The sequence below is a fragment of the Canis lupus genome, chromosome 25 (assembly GCF_003254725.2).
Source record: "Canis lupus dingo isolate Sandy chromosome 25, ASM325472v2, whole genome shotgun sequence".
Taxonomy (NCBI): domain Eukaryota; kingdom Metazoa; phylum Chordata; class Mammalia; order Carnivora; family Canidae; genus Canis; species Canis lupus.
Window position 1 is genome coordinate 19,452,389 of NC_064267.1, and position 15,198 is coordinate 19,467,586.

Below are 15,198 nucleotides of genomic sequence, written 5' to 3' on the forward strand. Positions count from 1 at the left end.
CCCAAAGCCAAGAGTTAAGAAAATCTTAAGTTTTGGTGATTTTCATTAAAATATTAATTGAAGCAGAAATGCCTGAAGATATACCAACATTCTTTTATTGCTACACATAAATAAAAGGAACACAAATACAGATTTTGGCCTTAATTTATGTGTTAGACAAGCATGGCTGAACTATGTAGAGTTGTGATGGTAGTTTTTTGAATAGACATTTGGTGAGAGGATATTGCTTTGCTAATACTATCCATTTATAAACTATTGTTCCCTATGCTGAGTATATGTGAGATAAGTGCCATGTGGAACATGTTAGCAGTTATATCTCTGTATCTCTATGATTTAGTTTCACTGCCAATATCTTGTTTGCTCAGTGAACATTATTTATTTTCAGTTGTCTTTTGTTCTTTATAGTTTTAACCACCGATGTTTCACCTTTTTTATTTGTGAGAGAGACTATGAAAAGAATATGTAAAGGAATGGTTTGAAGGATTACCTTCACCCATCCACGTTTCTCCCCAAACAGCCAAACCCTTGAGGAAACTATTTCATATCCAATTAAATTTGCACATTTGAAGCCATAGGTCCAGGAGCCCAAGCATGCTAAAAGGAAGCTAGAGTCAAAAGTCCTGAAACAGAACACTTTAAGTCCTAAATGGCAAACACTCTAAGGGAGACCAGATGGGGAATCCCAAGAGTGCAGCCCCTGGTCAAGTAAAAGTTGATTGCATATTTGTTCTCTACTCCTTTCATCTTCCTTTAAAACCATAGACCTCTAAGTTTCAGCTAAGGAGAACAAAGAAAAAAATATATAAAGAGAAGGTTGTTGATCAGAATACTCAGTAAAGCACGAGAGGATGAAGTGTTCTTTAACAGGCTTGGCAGAAATTCCTATCAGTGCTTCTACTGATAATAGTTTTCACAATTTTGGAACTTGCCAAAGCGATAGCTAAGATGTATCTACACCTCCCATACTTCATATATAAAAAACTTTAAAAGCTGAAAGCATTAAAATATTCAGTGTTTTGTACCAGTTCCTTAAATCCTCCTGGATCTGCGCTCTGAGAAATGAAAATGTTGCTTTCTGGTCTCCTATAGAAAGAATAAGTCAGAGATGGCAGATCTAAGGGGTCATCCTTCCTTTGGTGCCTCTTGAGAGTGAAGGAATTGGATGATTTCTTGTAGATAATCAACCCATCTCTTCCACCCTACGCACCCTCCCATGGTGGGTAAACATGTACAGTGGTAGTAACTCATGCTTATCTAATTTATTCCTTCTGTGTTCATGTTGAGAATGGACTCCGAAATAATAAAATTACAAAATCTAAGAACTGAACCTTTAAAATTATCAAATCAGTCCCATTGTTGTGGAAATAAGGAAATTCCCGAGTTCCGCAGTTAATAGCACAGATTCCTAAATCCTAACTCTCATTTTAGAATTCTTTCTTCATCGTCACACTGTAGCCTGCAAGAAAACCCAATGATGCGCCAAGTGATGTCATTGCTGCCACTCTAATGGCCATTTGACATGGGGATGAGCAAACTAAAAAGTCAAAAGGAGGCAGGCAAACAGTGAAATACTGAGGGTTTTTTTTATCTGCTTGTCCTCTCAAAAATTGAAAATATGGTATAGTGCCTTATGTTATACCTAGAAAGATGACTACCGTATATTGTAGGTTAAAAAAAAAAGGTTACAGAATCATATGTAAATGCTGATCTAATCTCTGTTTTATTATGTGTTTAAATACACACACAAAAGTCTGGAAGCGAAGGCTGTAGGCTGTTAACAATGTTTATCTCTGGTAGAGTTACAGGGAAACATTCATTTTTGGTTTATTTGAATCTTTTACAGACATTTTAAATTTACAAATAAAGATATTTCAGAGAGAGAAGTAGAGTATCTGGCTCATGGCTGTGAACCTAGAAACCCTATTGTTCAATATTAATGAAGGCAGAGATGAAATTACTAGATAATTTAAACATGTGGCCCACTGATTATTCAAATCTAGTTGGTATCACTGGCATTTAACTGGGAAGGGCCTTGGCATGACAGATGTTCAGTAAGTGTCAGGTATTAACATTCATTCATTCCTTTGACAGTTTATTGTGTGTGAAAAAATTTGGTCTCAGTGGTCAAGGAGCGTACACTCTGGTAGAAGTAACAGGAAGAAATACCTGTGATCCTGTGCTAACCTAACTACTGGAGGGTTAAGCACAGAACCAGCTGAGCTGGTGCAAGGAAACATTGCTGCTCTGGCTTTAGGATTAGACCCACAGTAAATCACAGATTTTACAGAGGAAATTAAGTTAGGAATCAATACGTCCATATCCTACTTTAAAACCCTCTACAGACATCCCCATGTAGTAGGTTGGAAACAAGTGACTCAGGCCTCTTGTAGTTTATGACAGAAGAAAAAGGATGGGAACCGCGTTCCTAACATACTGCTAAATGAGAATGAGTTACACTTCTTACCCTGAGGGTTCCTAAATTTAGCTACCCGTTGATACTCAGAACAGAGTAAGCTAATTAATGTGAATCTAGAAATTATCCTCTTACTTTAACAAAGGAGTGTACCACGCTTTCTCATTTAACTGCTGTTCGATCCGCAGGTGCCTGCAAACCCGCAGCCCCGAGTTAAAAGTGAGTAGCCGGCAGGTACTGGACCCTTCCCCACCCAAGCCTCAGCCCTGCGGTTTCAGGGCGGGGTGGGGGGGTGGGGGGGTGGGCTGGGGGGGGCGGCGGCGGCGTTACCATCCCAGGCCCCAAGAATGTTGCCCTGGAATCAGAGCCACTGGACATTTTAGTCTATAAAGGAAAAAAACACAACCAAACACTGGAGGGAAGTCATCCTGACTTGCAACCAACGTCTCCAGTGGCCTAGACAGAAAAGTTACAATCTTTCCCATCATCAATCAGTTCTTCCTAAAAGTTTCGAGGAAGCCGGTTGGTGTGTGCTGCTCCAGGAAAGGGCGCCCAAAGATGCAGAGGGCGGAGCGCGGCTGGAGGGAGGGGCGCGAGCCTGCGCTGACCTGGGGCCGCTGCGGCTCGAGCCCCGCCTCCTCCGGGACTCTTATTTTGAAGGAGGCGGACAGAAGGTTCAGACTCACTGAGTCACGGAGCGGGCGCGGGTATATAGCCGGCACCTGCCTGTGGCCGCGGCGCTGAGCCCGCAGGACTGGGGGTCATGGAGCAGCGGGGGTGCGGCCCCGAGACCCGAGGTAGGCGCCAGGCGCAGAGGGCTCGGCCCCTGGCTGGTGGGAATGTATGAATTAGAGGGAGCAGAGGGTGTGGGGTGGGGGGCGAGCTGGGGGCGGGAAGGCTCTAGAGGAGGATGGGGGTGGGGAGGGGAGGCCGAGCTGGGGGGGCTCTAGAGGAGGATGAGGGGGTGGGGAGCAGGGAGGCAGAACTGGGGGCGGGAGGATGGGGGTGGGAGCTGGGAGGCCGAACAGCTTCCAAATGCAGTTTGGGGGGGGCGAGGACGGGATCCTTTCGCAGAGCCCCCCCCCCCCCCCCCCCCGTCTGATCAGAGCAGGAGCCGCTGAGAACAGAGTTGGGAGTTTGCTTCCCCTGGTCGGGGTTGGGACTGGAGGTGTTTGCTGCCAGGGGTGGCCCTTGCCTCTGATAAACTTTCCTGGCCGTGCCTCCCTCGCTCGTGGCCGCCGTCCCGCGGGTGGCGAACCTGTGGAGGAAGGGCAGAGAAGAGGAGGCTGGCGTGGACCGAGGGGCTGAGGGGATGACCTCATTCCCCGGCGGCCGGCGGGGGTTGGGGGGTGCACGGGTCCGAGGTCTGCGCGCTGGCCTCTCCCCAAGCGCATCCTCCCTTCCTTGGGAGAATTCAGCCTCCCTCCCCCCCCCCCCCCCCCCGGGCGCCGTTCAGACGTGCTTGTCACTTGGGGGCTTCGCCGCGGGGGTGCGGTCGGGCTGGCGTGCTGGTGCGGCGGGGTACGGCTGTGATGGCCTGCACGCGGCCCAAAGGGCTCTGGGGACGGCCGCCGGCGGCCCGCGGCTTCAGAAGCCTGCAGTGCGGGCCCACGCCGCGTGCAGGGGGCTGCCCCCGTGCGCCTCGCTGACCACCCGGGGGGGTCCGTCCGGCTCGGGAAGGGCTTCAGAGGCCGGGTGGCGAGCGCCCCGGCTGGGGACGCGGCGGCGCCGGGCATCCCTCCGCCGGCCGAGCGGGTCGTGCCCGCAGTGGGCCTGCACCCTGCACCCGCAGAGCCCAGCTGCGGGGGCGCGTGGGGGTGCGCGCCCCGCACCCGCGGGAGCTGCGCTGTGATCCGCAGTCCCACGGCACCGGTACCGGGCGAAAGGCAGAAGCGGAGGGGCCCGAGCGTCCGGCGTGAAAGGAGACGCTGCGGAGGACCAGCCTCCGACAAGCCACCGGCCCCGCCCCTCCCCCCAGGCGCAGCAGGGGTCTAACCGGCTTTGGAAACGGCCCAGTTTCGCCGTGGAGGACGCTTTCCTGGTGGTGTTTTGAAGGCTCCTGCCAGAACTGTAGCAACAACTAACTGTCCGCGGATGGCGGGGATGCTTTGCTTCTGGAGCCCACAATTTAAAGGCGTGAGCTTTTCTACTCTACTTTTACGTTCTCCAGGAAAGAGGTTATTATTTTCAGGACCTGGCCGACTTTGATTTAGTGATAAAGGGGTTTGTTGATATCGACCGATAAAGGAGACAGTATGAACTCTATGCGCCCTTATGCCCTAGAGTGATTGCCTTATTGTAGCTTTAACAATAAATGTATGATGAGTTGGCACAAATTATACAATCAACAGATATTTCAACAAACTCCTAAGCTTTATTTTTTATTCTATTGTATATGAAATAAGATTTATTTGATATTTTTATTTTTTGTCATTAGAATAAGGAGTGAGGTGGGTTGCCCAGTGTCCATACCACATACATTAATAAGAAACTAGGGGGATCCCCGGGTGGCTCAGCGGTTTAGCGCCTGCCTTTGGTCCAGGGTGTGATCCTGGAGTCCCGGGATTGAGTACCGCGTGGGGCTCCCTGCATGGAGCCTGTTCTCCCTCCTCCTGTGTCTCTCTCTCTCTCTCTCTCTCTCTCTCATAAATAAATAAACAAACAAATAAATAAATAGCTTTCAACTTAAAAAGAAACTAGGCAAGTACAACAAATAACAAAACATACCAACATTCTAACCATCTCTTCAGCTGTGAGAAAAATTGGTGATCTGAGTAAAGAGCATGGGTAGATGGTTGATAGTAACATACCTTTATTTGGGTGGACAGTTGGAATCCATGTATCATAATTTTAACTGCAGGAATGGTAAAGTAGATCTCCTGCTTTATATGGTTTAGTGACTTCGTGTCCAATCTGTCCCAGGTGAGGACATTGACTAAGTAAAGAATAGATAAATGACCTAGTTAGACTAGCCCTGGTATGCTTCAGGATGTCCTTTTAGGCTCTAGTTTTTAGCTGACTTTAAAATTTTATAAGATAACTGACTGAAAATTGAGTGCCATTTACCACATTGCATTGGGGTTGATCTTAAATATTTTAAAGTATTGTCATCTCTGTAGAAGAGCTGTAGGGTTTGTACTACTTTGATAATAGTTGCTTTTTATCCCTCCAAATATAATTTCCCTAGACTATAGTAATTCTTACACTGTACTATATTTGAAACAACTATGTATTACTGAAATAAAAAGTATTTCCTGGAAATTATCAAGGAGTCCATACTGCTTAAGGTGCTAAAGACATTATTTTAAGAGGAAGTTATTAATTCGTTCAAACAATTGTTTGATTGTTACTCCCACTTTCCGCATTTTTTTCATGGTCGTTGGGAACTGTAAAAATGTATTAGATGCGGTCTTCCCTTCTGTGTATATTTCACAAATAATTTTGCACCCAAAAGTATTGTACTTTTTCAGCATTTATTTCTGAAGATCCAGGTAAACATTGGGTAACCAGAGTTCACTGTGCTTCCAAAATTGCCTACTATGCAGTATGTTGCAAAATAATTTTCTTTTTTTTTTTAAAGATTTTATTTATTTATTCATAGAGACAGAGAGAGAGAGAGGGGCAGAGACACAGGCAGAGGGAGAAGCAGGCTCCATGCAGGGAGCCGGACGTGGGACTCGATCCAGGGTCTCCAGGATCACGCCCTGGGCTGCAGGCGGTGCCAAACCGCTGCACTAACGGGGCTGCCCTGTTGCAAAATAATTTTCTTCAAGGAGATGGGGGGGCAGGGGACGGGGTAGGCGCTAAATTTACGCTTTAAAAATTAAAGATATGTTAAAAGAGCACTAACCTCTTCGAAAGTGTTCCCAACACATTAAACATTTGGGTCATCTTAATAATATTCTTTTGAGACACTGAACAAAAAATGGAGCTCTACCAGATTTTAAAGGAAGGTGTAGGCAAGATAGGAATTTTGTCTGGGATCATACAGAGATAAAATTGGCTAGTTCTGTGTCCCAGGTTTTTGGCTCTAGAAAATCCCTGTGAGGCTGCACTAATTCAAAAGATTTTATTTTATATTTTAATGGGAAAGTTTTGTCTTATATTTTGTCAAGGGAAAATAATTGTTTGGAGGTGGTAGATGAGAAAGATTTCATCCAAGGAGATTTGATGACTAGGGAGCAGAGAAGCTCATTCTCTCAGGAAAGGCCTGGAGATAAGATGGAAGTAAGGAGGGCCCGAGGGGTCAGGGAAGGAGGAAAAGCATTCTGAAATGAATGGCATGTACAGCTCTCTGTCCAACCCTATTGACTACTGAAAGCATGGACTTCTTCCCAAGCAGTAAGGCTGTCTTATTGGTTATGTGCGTTAGGGTTAACTGTGATATGTAATGTGAGCCTTCCCAGTTAGGCAAGCCTCTCTTACGTGTATATTTTGGACAAGGACTATAAGGAAACAAACCGAAAATGTGGGATGGTTAGTTAACGTCTGTCCACAGTCTCCCACTGAATGTGCATTGGCCCAACTGCCAAAGCTTCACCACTATGGTAAGCTAAAATGGTGATTTTCGCAGTTTGGCATGGACTTTTGGAAGGTGTAAAGGCTTATTGGATGGAAAAGATTTCCTCCTCAGGGAGAAGCTGCCATTCGCAGACAAGGTGTGTCAGCCAGAAGAAATGAGCAAATAACCATTTTCTGGTTTCTATTGGCAAAACGTTGCGTTTTTTTTTTCTCCCTATGGAAGTGTTAAAAATAGATTCATAGGAAGACACACAAAACCAAGCAAAAGGAATAGACACTGAAGTTTCACCAACAGGAGTGGAGAGAACTAACCTTTGTTAAATAGCTAGCACTAACCAGGCTCTGCTGTATGTGTTACATTCTTTTACCACCCTTCATTCTCACAGAATTCTCTGAGCTAAACCCGACACATTTCCTGGTATTAGAGGATGAGATCAGGTATGCCACTTAGCACCATAGTCTTCGGCTTGCCCCTATTCTTTGTGACATTTGTGATATCTTTCTGAAATCGTCAACCTTACTGAGAATTAGCGGCCCTTACCTTTCAGATAGGTTAGATTCTGAATGTGGATATGTAAATTGGTTGCTGGGAACTCTGAACATACTTTTGCATTGAAATTATGTCCCACTTTGTGGGTAGGTTCCCAGGACAGCCCAGAAATCACAACTGAAATGTTCTACTTTATTAATAGTACCATAGAACCGAGCCACTATATATAACATGGTTTTTGTGGGAAAATGCACTCAAAGCTCCAGCTTGATTTCTTTTTTTTTAAGGTTTTTAATCCCAGCAACAATGGATAAAGGGCCCCACCTTTTCTTTTTCCATTTAAACCCTGAAGGGAAAATAAAGGTACAGAGAGGTACATTTCCTTTCATACTCCCCTTAATGCTAACAGAGACCCCACCCTGGAGCTACAGAGCTTTGGGGAGAGGGAATCCCAGCAGAAGCTGGCTTTGTAACAGAGGGGGAAGAGAAGAAAGTGAAGAGGACCTGGGTAAGAGGGCAGAAGCGAGGCCCACTTGTCAGCTGTGGGATCTATTTTGAATGGCCAGTCAGTGCCAACTGCCTGTTGGTTCACGTTATTTTCTTACTAAACATAATTTTTATCCGAGAACCTAGATCTAGACATCAGCACTGCCTACTTATCTGTTCATTATTGTTAAAGTCAGGGTTAGATTTTCATATGGGGTCTTTAATAATAGGAGGAAAGCATATTTATTGAACTTTTACTTTTCATCTTGAAGCCAGTCCACTAAATTCCCAAACAACTACCTGTTTGGGATTAGATAAACTTGAATGCTAATGTATGATTATTATTATTATTTTTTAAGATTTTATTTATTCATGAGAGACACAGAGAGGCAGAGACACAGGCAGAGGGAGAAGCAGGCTCCCTGTAGGAAGCCTGATGTGGGACTTGATCCCAGGACCCCAGGATCGTGACCTGAGCCAAAGGCAGGCATTCAAGTACTGAGCTACACTTGTGCCCCAAATGTTATTTTTTTTTAAAAAAAAGGCTTCTTAATTTATTCATTAGATTGTGTACTCCAAGCACAGATGGTGGGGATGGGGGGGAGGGGCAGAGGGAGGGGGATTAACAGACTTTGGGGCTAGGAGGGAGCCTGACACCAGGGAGGGCTCTATCCCAGGACCCTGGGATCATGACCTGAGTGAAGGCAGGCCATACTTAACTTACTGAGCCACCCAGGTGCTCCTAAAATGTTAAACACACATTGTCATTGAATCCCTACCACAATCCCACCAACAGCATTTTCAAAATGGTGAAAGACTTTAAGAGGATCATTTGCCTGTAGTCACACAGATCAGAAATGGCAGGACGGAAATCTAATTCACGTATTGTTGAGCAAGTACCCTGGGTACTGGCTAGATTCTGGGAAGAAAGCAGTGGACAAATATGGAAAAATCCCTGCCCTTGTGAAGCTTATATTGCAGTGGTTAGGAGACAAACCATAAACAAATAAACTAAACAACCAGTGCTTCTGGTGGAGTTATATGTTATGGGGGAAGGAAAGCCAGGAATGAGGACAAGGAATGCCAAGGTGAGGGTTGCAGGTCGGTGAGACAGAAATACAGCAGAAGAGTGGCTCAAAGTCAACCACATGAGTCCAGAAGTACTTGTCCTATTGTTTCTCCCTGCAAACCGTTTTGTTTTGTAATGCCGAATGTTTGAGAATGTGCCATCTTCCTTGGTCACTGTAAATACCCCAGCAAGTAACCGAGGAGATGAAGGCCTTGACCTTGTCTATCCAAAGGCCAGTGGGATCTGGTGCACCAGCAGAGTCCTGGGCCTTGGCAGGGGGCACGGAGACGATGCTGCCCTTGCGCTGGGGAAGACCGAATCTGCCAGCCAGGACGGGGGGCGTGGACAGAAGTGGCAGGGGGAGCTGGGGTGCTTCTCTACGTGTTTCTGATTTCTCAGTGAAACAGGAAGCATCAGCTGAGGGCCAGACGAGGGAGCATTTGAGGGAAGTCTGAGGACAGAGGAAGGTGTGAAACAGACACCTGGAGAGGAGGATCCTGAATTTGAATTTGACTGGAGAAATGTACACTCGGGATCTGCCCAAGGTCGAATTCTGACTCTATATCCATGGTGTATTGGACTTCAGAATTCTGTAATCATAAGGAGAAGGACTGTCTCTTCTTTATTTGTCACTTCCATGGAACAGAGTCGCACACCTCATCATTTGTGGTTAGTGTTAGTGTTGTTGAGTGGCTGCTATAATAAAGCTCCTATGCACTTACCCAGAAATCTCCTTTAAAATTTCCCATCCTAATCATCACATTAATCTCACTCTACTCTGAAATGCGTGGACACTCAAAGTTTCTAGAACAGAACTTATATACCAGTTTATTCCTGATTATTTCACTGAGTTAATCTCATCTCTCTCAACATTAACACAAGAGTTTTAGACTCTGAAAGAACGCTTAATGGTATGCTTTTTCTCTGTTTCTTTTTTTGTACTACTCTCCAGTGGCTACCTAAATCAAACCTCATTCGTACCAGATTATGCCTTTCTTGAGGGCAACAAAGATGCCTTCTACTTCTGATCACTGCTGGGTGGTTAGGACACCGCTAGGGCACACTAAAGGTAGTTAGCTGGGAAACAGGAAGACCAATTGCAATGGTTAGAATAATACATGAGATAGATAGATAGATATTGGTGGTATGAGCTAAGTTAATGGTAAAGCAAGTGATAGAAGTAATTGGATCCGGTATGGTTAGAAGACAGAATTGACTGCACTTGGTATTGATGCCAGGTGAAAGCTAAGAGAGTGGGATGCACCAAGGATTATTCCCAGGCTCCTGCCAGGCAGTGGCTAGACAGGGCTGCCATTTAGAGAGGAAGGGACGAGAAGTGGGACATCTCTGGAGGCAGGGCAAGTTTGGTTTGAACATACCATGTGGAGGTGTCCAGGAGGCAATGAGATACCTAGATCTAACATTTGGGGAGATCAAAGTGGGGACAGTGATTGATAAAAGCCTTGGGAGAAGATGACTCTGTTCCAGAAGAGAATGGACAGTGAGAAAATTTCACTCTCAGCATTTGAAGGTGGGGTAAGGATCCTGTCATTTGATGAAGCTGTAGTCTGCCAAATCTGCCCAGTAACAGAACATTAAAGTAAAGCATATCCCAGTAAAACCACAAATGAACTGACTCAGAACTGGAGTTGGAAAAATTTGTAGTTTTTCTTGGTAAAGTCTCATTTCCTACTTGCCTTCGTTACTATAAATGGATGCATTTATATGGAAGGTGATATGTGGATTTTTAAAAAATATCTATTTTAGGCACTTATTAATAAAGTGAATCCACATGTGCTCCATAATTTTCTCACATAGCACCTCATTGTGCTGTGTCGCAGAATGCTGGAGCACATACTGTCCACACAGAACTATACTGTTTAATGTTAGTGCATCTCCTTTTCCAGAACTCTTCAACAAGATGGTAGATGCTCAGTGAAACCACCAAGCGCACAAAGCTGCCAGACCTTTTCTGAGATTGACTTCCCTGCTACAGGGGACAAAATGAACGATAAAGTCTGGCAGTGCCACTTGAGGAGGTTACTTGGAATTATTTTATATTGAGAGATTGAGAAAAGCCTAAATCCAGGCCCATCGCAAGCATATCAAGATTGAGACTTCTGAAATCCATTGCTGTCTCTAAGGGCCAAATTCTCATTCATTTAAAAATACCAGGACTTTTGCCACATCCCACTAGTAGAGCTGGGTAGGGCAGATGTCCTTCTCTCTACTCTACAGATTAAAAAGGATAAATTGTATAATTGGTTGACTTTCCAAAGGTGCAGTTATAACAGGACTTGCATCTCCTGCCTCCCGACTGTTTTTCTTTTCAGCACACCGAGCATCCCAAGATGCAGGGTGATATTACCACTTGAAAATGTGCACTGTGGGCAACAGCAGAATTTTCCGAAAGCTGAAGCACAGATGGCAAATCTGGCAAAGTCAAATTAAGAACACTGATTACAAGTTCAGGAGGAAAGTTTTTAAGGATGAATGCTGAATGTTTAAAATCCTTAAGACCAGTTTACTTGGGAAAGGAATCCCAGTGGACGAATCTGGATGGTTACCAAGGGAACCACACAATGGCACTGTCTGCAGGTTGGCCACCTGCCCTGGCCAGCAGCTGAAGAGAAAATGTAACAGTGGTGTTGAGTAGACCCACTCAGCCATTGACCTGCAGTCAGTGTAGACCAGGCATTCTGGCTGCTTTGTGACTATCCCTTCTGTGTCCCTGTAATGTCAGGAGCTCCCAAGCAGGCTCCCTGTGACTTCCACAGCTCTGCTTAGAGCTCCACCTACCTAGTGTTTATTCTTTCTAACCTTAGCATTTTGATTTTGTCTACTTATTAAGCCAAATGCAAACCTGATCATGAAACCGAAGGTTTATCAAATCGGACTTTTAAATATTTACTCAGTGTTAACTATGGCTCTAGTTGTTTCATTTTACTGTAATGTTCTACTTACATCTATAATTAGGTCATATTTCAGAATTACATTGATAATGAATGATTTCATAGTGTAGTACAATTACTGGTTTACTGTGCTTTAAGCAAAATAATTAGCATTCACAGTAATACAGTACATTGTTAATATTTGGTTATTTAGGAGATTTAGCAAAGAATAAGAAGAGTGAATATCTTGAAACAAAGTTTGGCGAGACAGTTGGCTAGGCTCTGAAATTTGAGTATAATTCTCTCTCTTACATAATCGCTTTTATGGATTCTCTTCTAACTTTGAGCTAATCAGCTCATCCTTTCATCGCTGCTTTAGATCTGGCTTCAAATACTATATCTCTTCTACAGCTTCTTTAAAGAAAAATCACTTGTTGGCAAGAAGCCAACTAAAATTATGAATCAGAAAAAATATGGCATTCTAGCTCTTGGTAGTCAGATTGAAGGTTAAAGTATTAGGAAACCACAGGATCTGACTGAACCTGTGCGTCATATTATGGCAAGATTGACATACATAGACCTGGTGTTCTCCTTGACCACCCAAGATCTGCATCTTAAGTTAATGATATAGTAAAGTTTAGAAACGTGTCCATGACTTGCAGCCCTATTGTTTTCATGCCACCTTCTTTTATTTTCTGAACTAGTTGAGGAAATGACTGTCATCCCAAGTCTGTCTTCTGATGTGCTGTCTTTTCCCAGACTACCCCAGTTGCCCCTGGGTCTCTGCTGGCCTCTCACGAAACAAAGAGACTAGATGAGATGTGCTTTAGTATCCTGAGCTTTACTGTCCCTATGCCATGTAGGACACGAGAAACAAAAGGCATTCCTGTCCAATTCTGCATCTTTCTTCTTCATTTTCTCCTCATGATCTCATGGAATGTTTGGTTAAAACACCTAAGAAGTTGATGACTTTATGGGATGCTGCTATTCCGTTGTCTTAGAGAAGGAGAAGGATGTACCTTAGACACCAGTAAATGTCACGTTCTAGTTCATAAGCCTGAGCATGATCAGTAAAACCATGTCAGAGCTTCACAAGTGCCAATTACCCCCAAAATAATGACAGAGCTGTTGAAACAAATGTGTGGCTGTGTATATATCATAGTATTCAAAAACCAGGGAAATCTATACCATCATCTGACCTTGCTCTAGCTTCTAAGCATGACTACTGGGGCTTTGCCAGAAAGGAATTCTAAAGGCAGTAAGGTTTGCCATTAATGGGCCATGTAGCATAAGTAAAAGACTTTCCTGCAAACTTTTTGGAATTTTCTATGCTAATTTATATTTCAGGACATCATACCCTTTGGGTATACTGTAATTTGGGAAACAGGAGACTTAATGAATTGGTGTAACCCCCTGAGCTATGGTGGCAGAAAGTTTAGCTTGGAAAAAAATCACAGGTTCCACCTGGTCAGTTTATCTTCTGGTTAGCTCAAGGTAGAGAAAAATTTACATAGTTTAAAAAGAGCATTTATAAAGTTTATATTTGATTTTCAGCAATCCCATTTCTTAGACTTTGGGATAAACAAATTTAATATTGTACTTACGTATTGTGTGAGTTAGGTTGACATAAGGCTGCAGTCATGGCCGTTCTAGGCAAAAATGATGCTATAAGCAGAAAGTCTTCCCGTCGTATAATGGTTTTTAAGTATACCTTAGTAAATGCTTTTGCTATTTTAATAGTCAGGTAGGTTCATCCCATGAATTGAGCCTTCCATATTAGGCTTTTGGAGACACAGCCAGCCTGGGGATCACATGAGGCCTTGGTGAAAAATGGAGACCAATTGAATGCAGAGGCTTCTGTGGGGCAAGCAGAGTAAAGAATTCAGTCAAATGATGTCATTCCAAGAGAAGCAAGCCCATGCCCGAAAAACTGGCAGCAGCTTACCCATACCAAGCCACCTGAGACATTTCCTGGACTGGAAACAATGTTAGGGAAATTGAACTTCCCTGCCAGATTTACCACACCTTGCCAAAGCCTGGGTACCTCTCATCTTGCCTCAAGAATAATTATAGCTTTATAGCACATCTACCAAGCACTTCCATGAAAGTGAAGAAGGGATCAGTAACACTTGTATTTCAGTGGACTAGAGAAGGGCTGGGAAGATGTGCTTCCCCTTCCCGTTGAAAATAAGGCTTTTCTAAGAAAGAGTGCATCTAGTATGAACCATTATCCACAAGGAAAGTAATCTATCTGGCTATGTGAATCAAAGAGCTTTGGCAAAAAGCTTAGTTTTTTGTTTTGTTTTAGCCACAATCCTCCAGAAAACAATGACTAGATCACCTTTAAAAATTAACAGTCATGGGATCCCTGGGTGGCGCAGCGGTTTGGCGCCTGCCTTTGGCCCAGGGCGCGATCCTGGAGACCCGGGATCGAATCCCACATCGGGCTCCCAGTGCATGGAGCCTGCTTCTCCTTCTGCCTGTGTCTCTGCCTCTCTCTCTCTCTCTCTGTGTGACTATCATAAATAAATTTAAAAAAATTAAAAAAAAAATTAACAGTCATGATTGAATGTGCCCAGAAGGAGAGACTGCTTTTGATTGATCTTTCTCTTCTGCCCAAATCCAAATGAATAGCTTTATTCATTTATTCAATAAATATTTAATGATACTGTTAATTTTCAAAGTGTTTTATATACATTCTATAGTAATTCTTATGGCAATCCTGTGATCATTTTTATCCTTAAAAATTTCATATATATAAAATATATTTTAATATATATAATTTGTATTTTCTACATTTTCCGTGTGTGTGTGTGTGTGTGTGTGTGTGTGTGTGTGTGTGTACCTCTGTTTTAGAGAAGGGAAAACCCGGCCATGATAAGGTGAAGCATTTCTCTGAGTGGTCAGGTGACACAGAGCTCACTCACTCTGGGTTTCTCTCCCTCTGTCCTAGTGTCTGCTCAAAACCACATGCCCTCAATATACAAGACCCTGTGATTGCTGTCGTATCCTTTAACCCATAGGAGTCTAATTTTATCAAAGATTTATTAGAATATATAAGGTGAAAAAAATCGTGCAACGGGAAATTGAACTAAAACATCCTACAGCAAATCTCACCTGCCAACCCCCTGATAAATACTAAAAAGTTACTGTTGGAGTGTGACATACTTTAAGATTTTTCCATATGCTTTAAAAAGCTAGCATGTTGTTCATTAACTCAGAAAACACCAACTCCACATGTCCCGTGTTCCCTGAATGAGTCGGGAGATGTTGGCCAGGCCCTCTTGTAGATCAGGGGAGAGATGAGCTCAGCAGCAGGATGGATTGG

General features: G+C 43.8%; 2 protein-coding genes across 11 annotated transcripts in view; one reads left to right on the forward strand and one right to left on the reverse strand.

Annotated features, from left to right (window-relative positions):
- Window positions 1–15,198, forward strand: part of PALLD (palladin, cytoskeletal associated protein) — a 409,145-nt gene that overhangs the window by 318,457 nt on the left and 75,490 nt on the right. Inside the window, exon 1 of one of the 9 annotated variants that reach the window (XM_049101113.1) lies at window positions 3,069–3,210. The exons of 7 other annotated variants lie outside the window; for them this stretch is intronic. The gene's annotated coding sequence lies outside the window, so the exon portion shown is untranslated. Of the gene's footprint in view, window positions 1–3,068; window positions 3,211–15,198 lie in introns of those variants that run through there. One more of the 9 variants, XM_035716183.2, reaches the window with a different exon arrangement.
- CBR4 (carbonyl reductase 4) overlaps window positions 1–15,198 on the reverse strand; it is a 208,017-nt gene that overhangs the window by 54,883 nt on the left and 137,936 nt on the right. Inside the window, exon 5 of one of the 2 annotated variants that reach the window (XR_007405832.1) lies at window positions 13,475–13,727. Coding sequence is in view for 1 of the 2 variants with exons in the window: in XM_049101115.1 (XP_048957072.1) it covers window positions 13,621–13,727 (107 nt within the window). In the remaining variant the exon portion in view is untranslated. Of the gene's footprint in view, window positions 1–12,614; window positions 13,728–15,198 lie in introns of those variants that run through there. The other variant, XM_049101115.1, reaches the window with a different exon arrangement.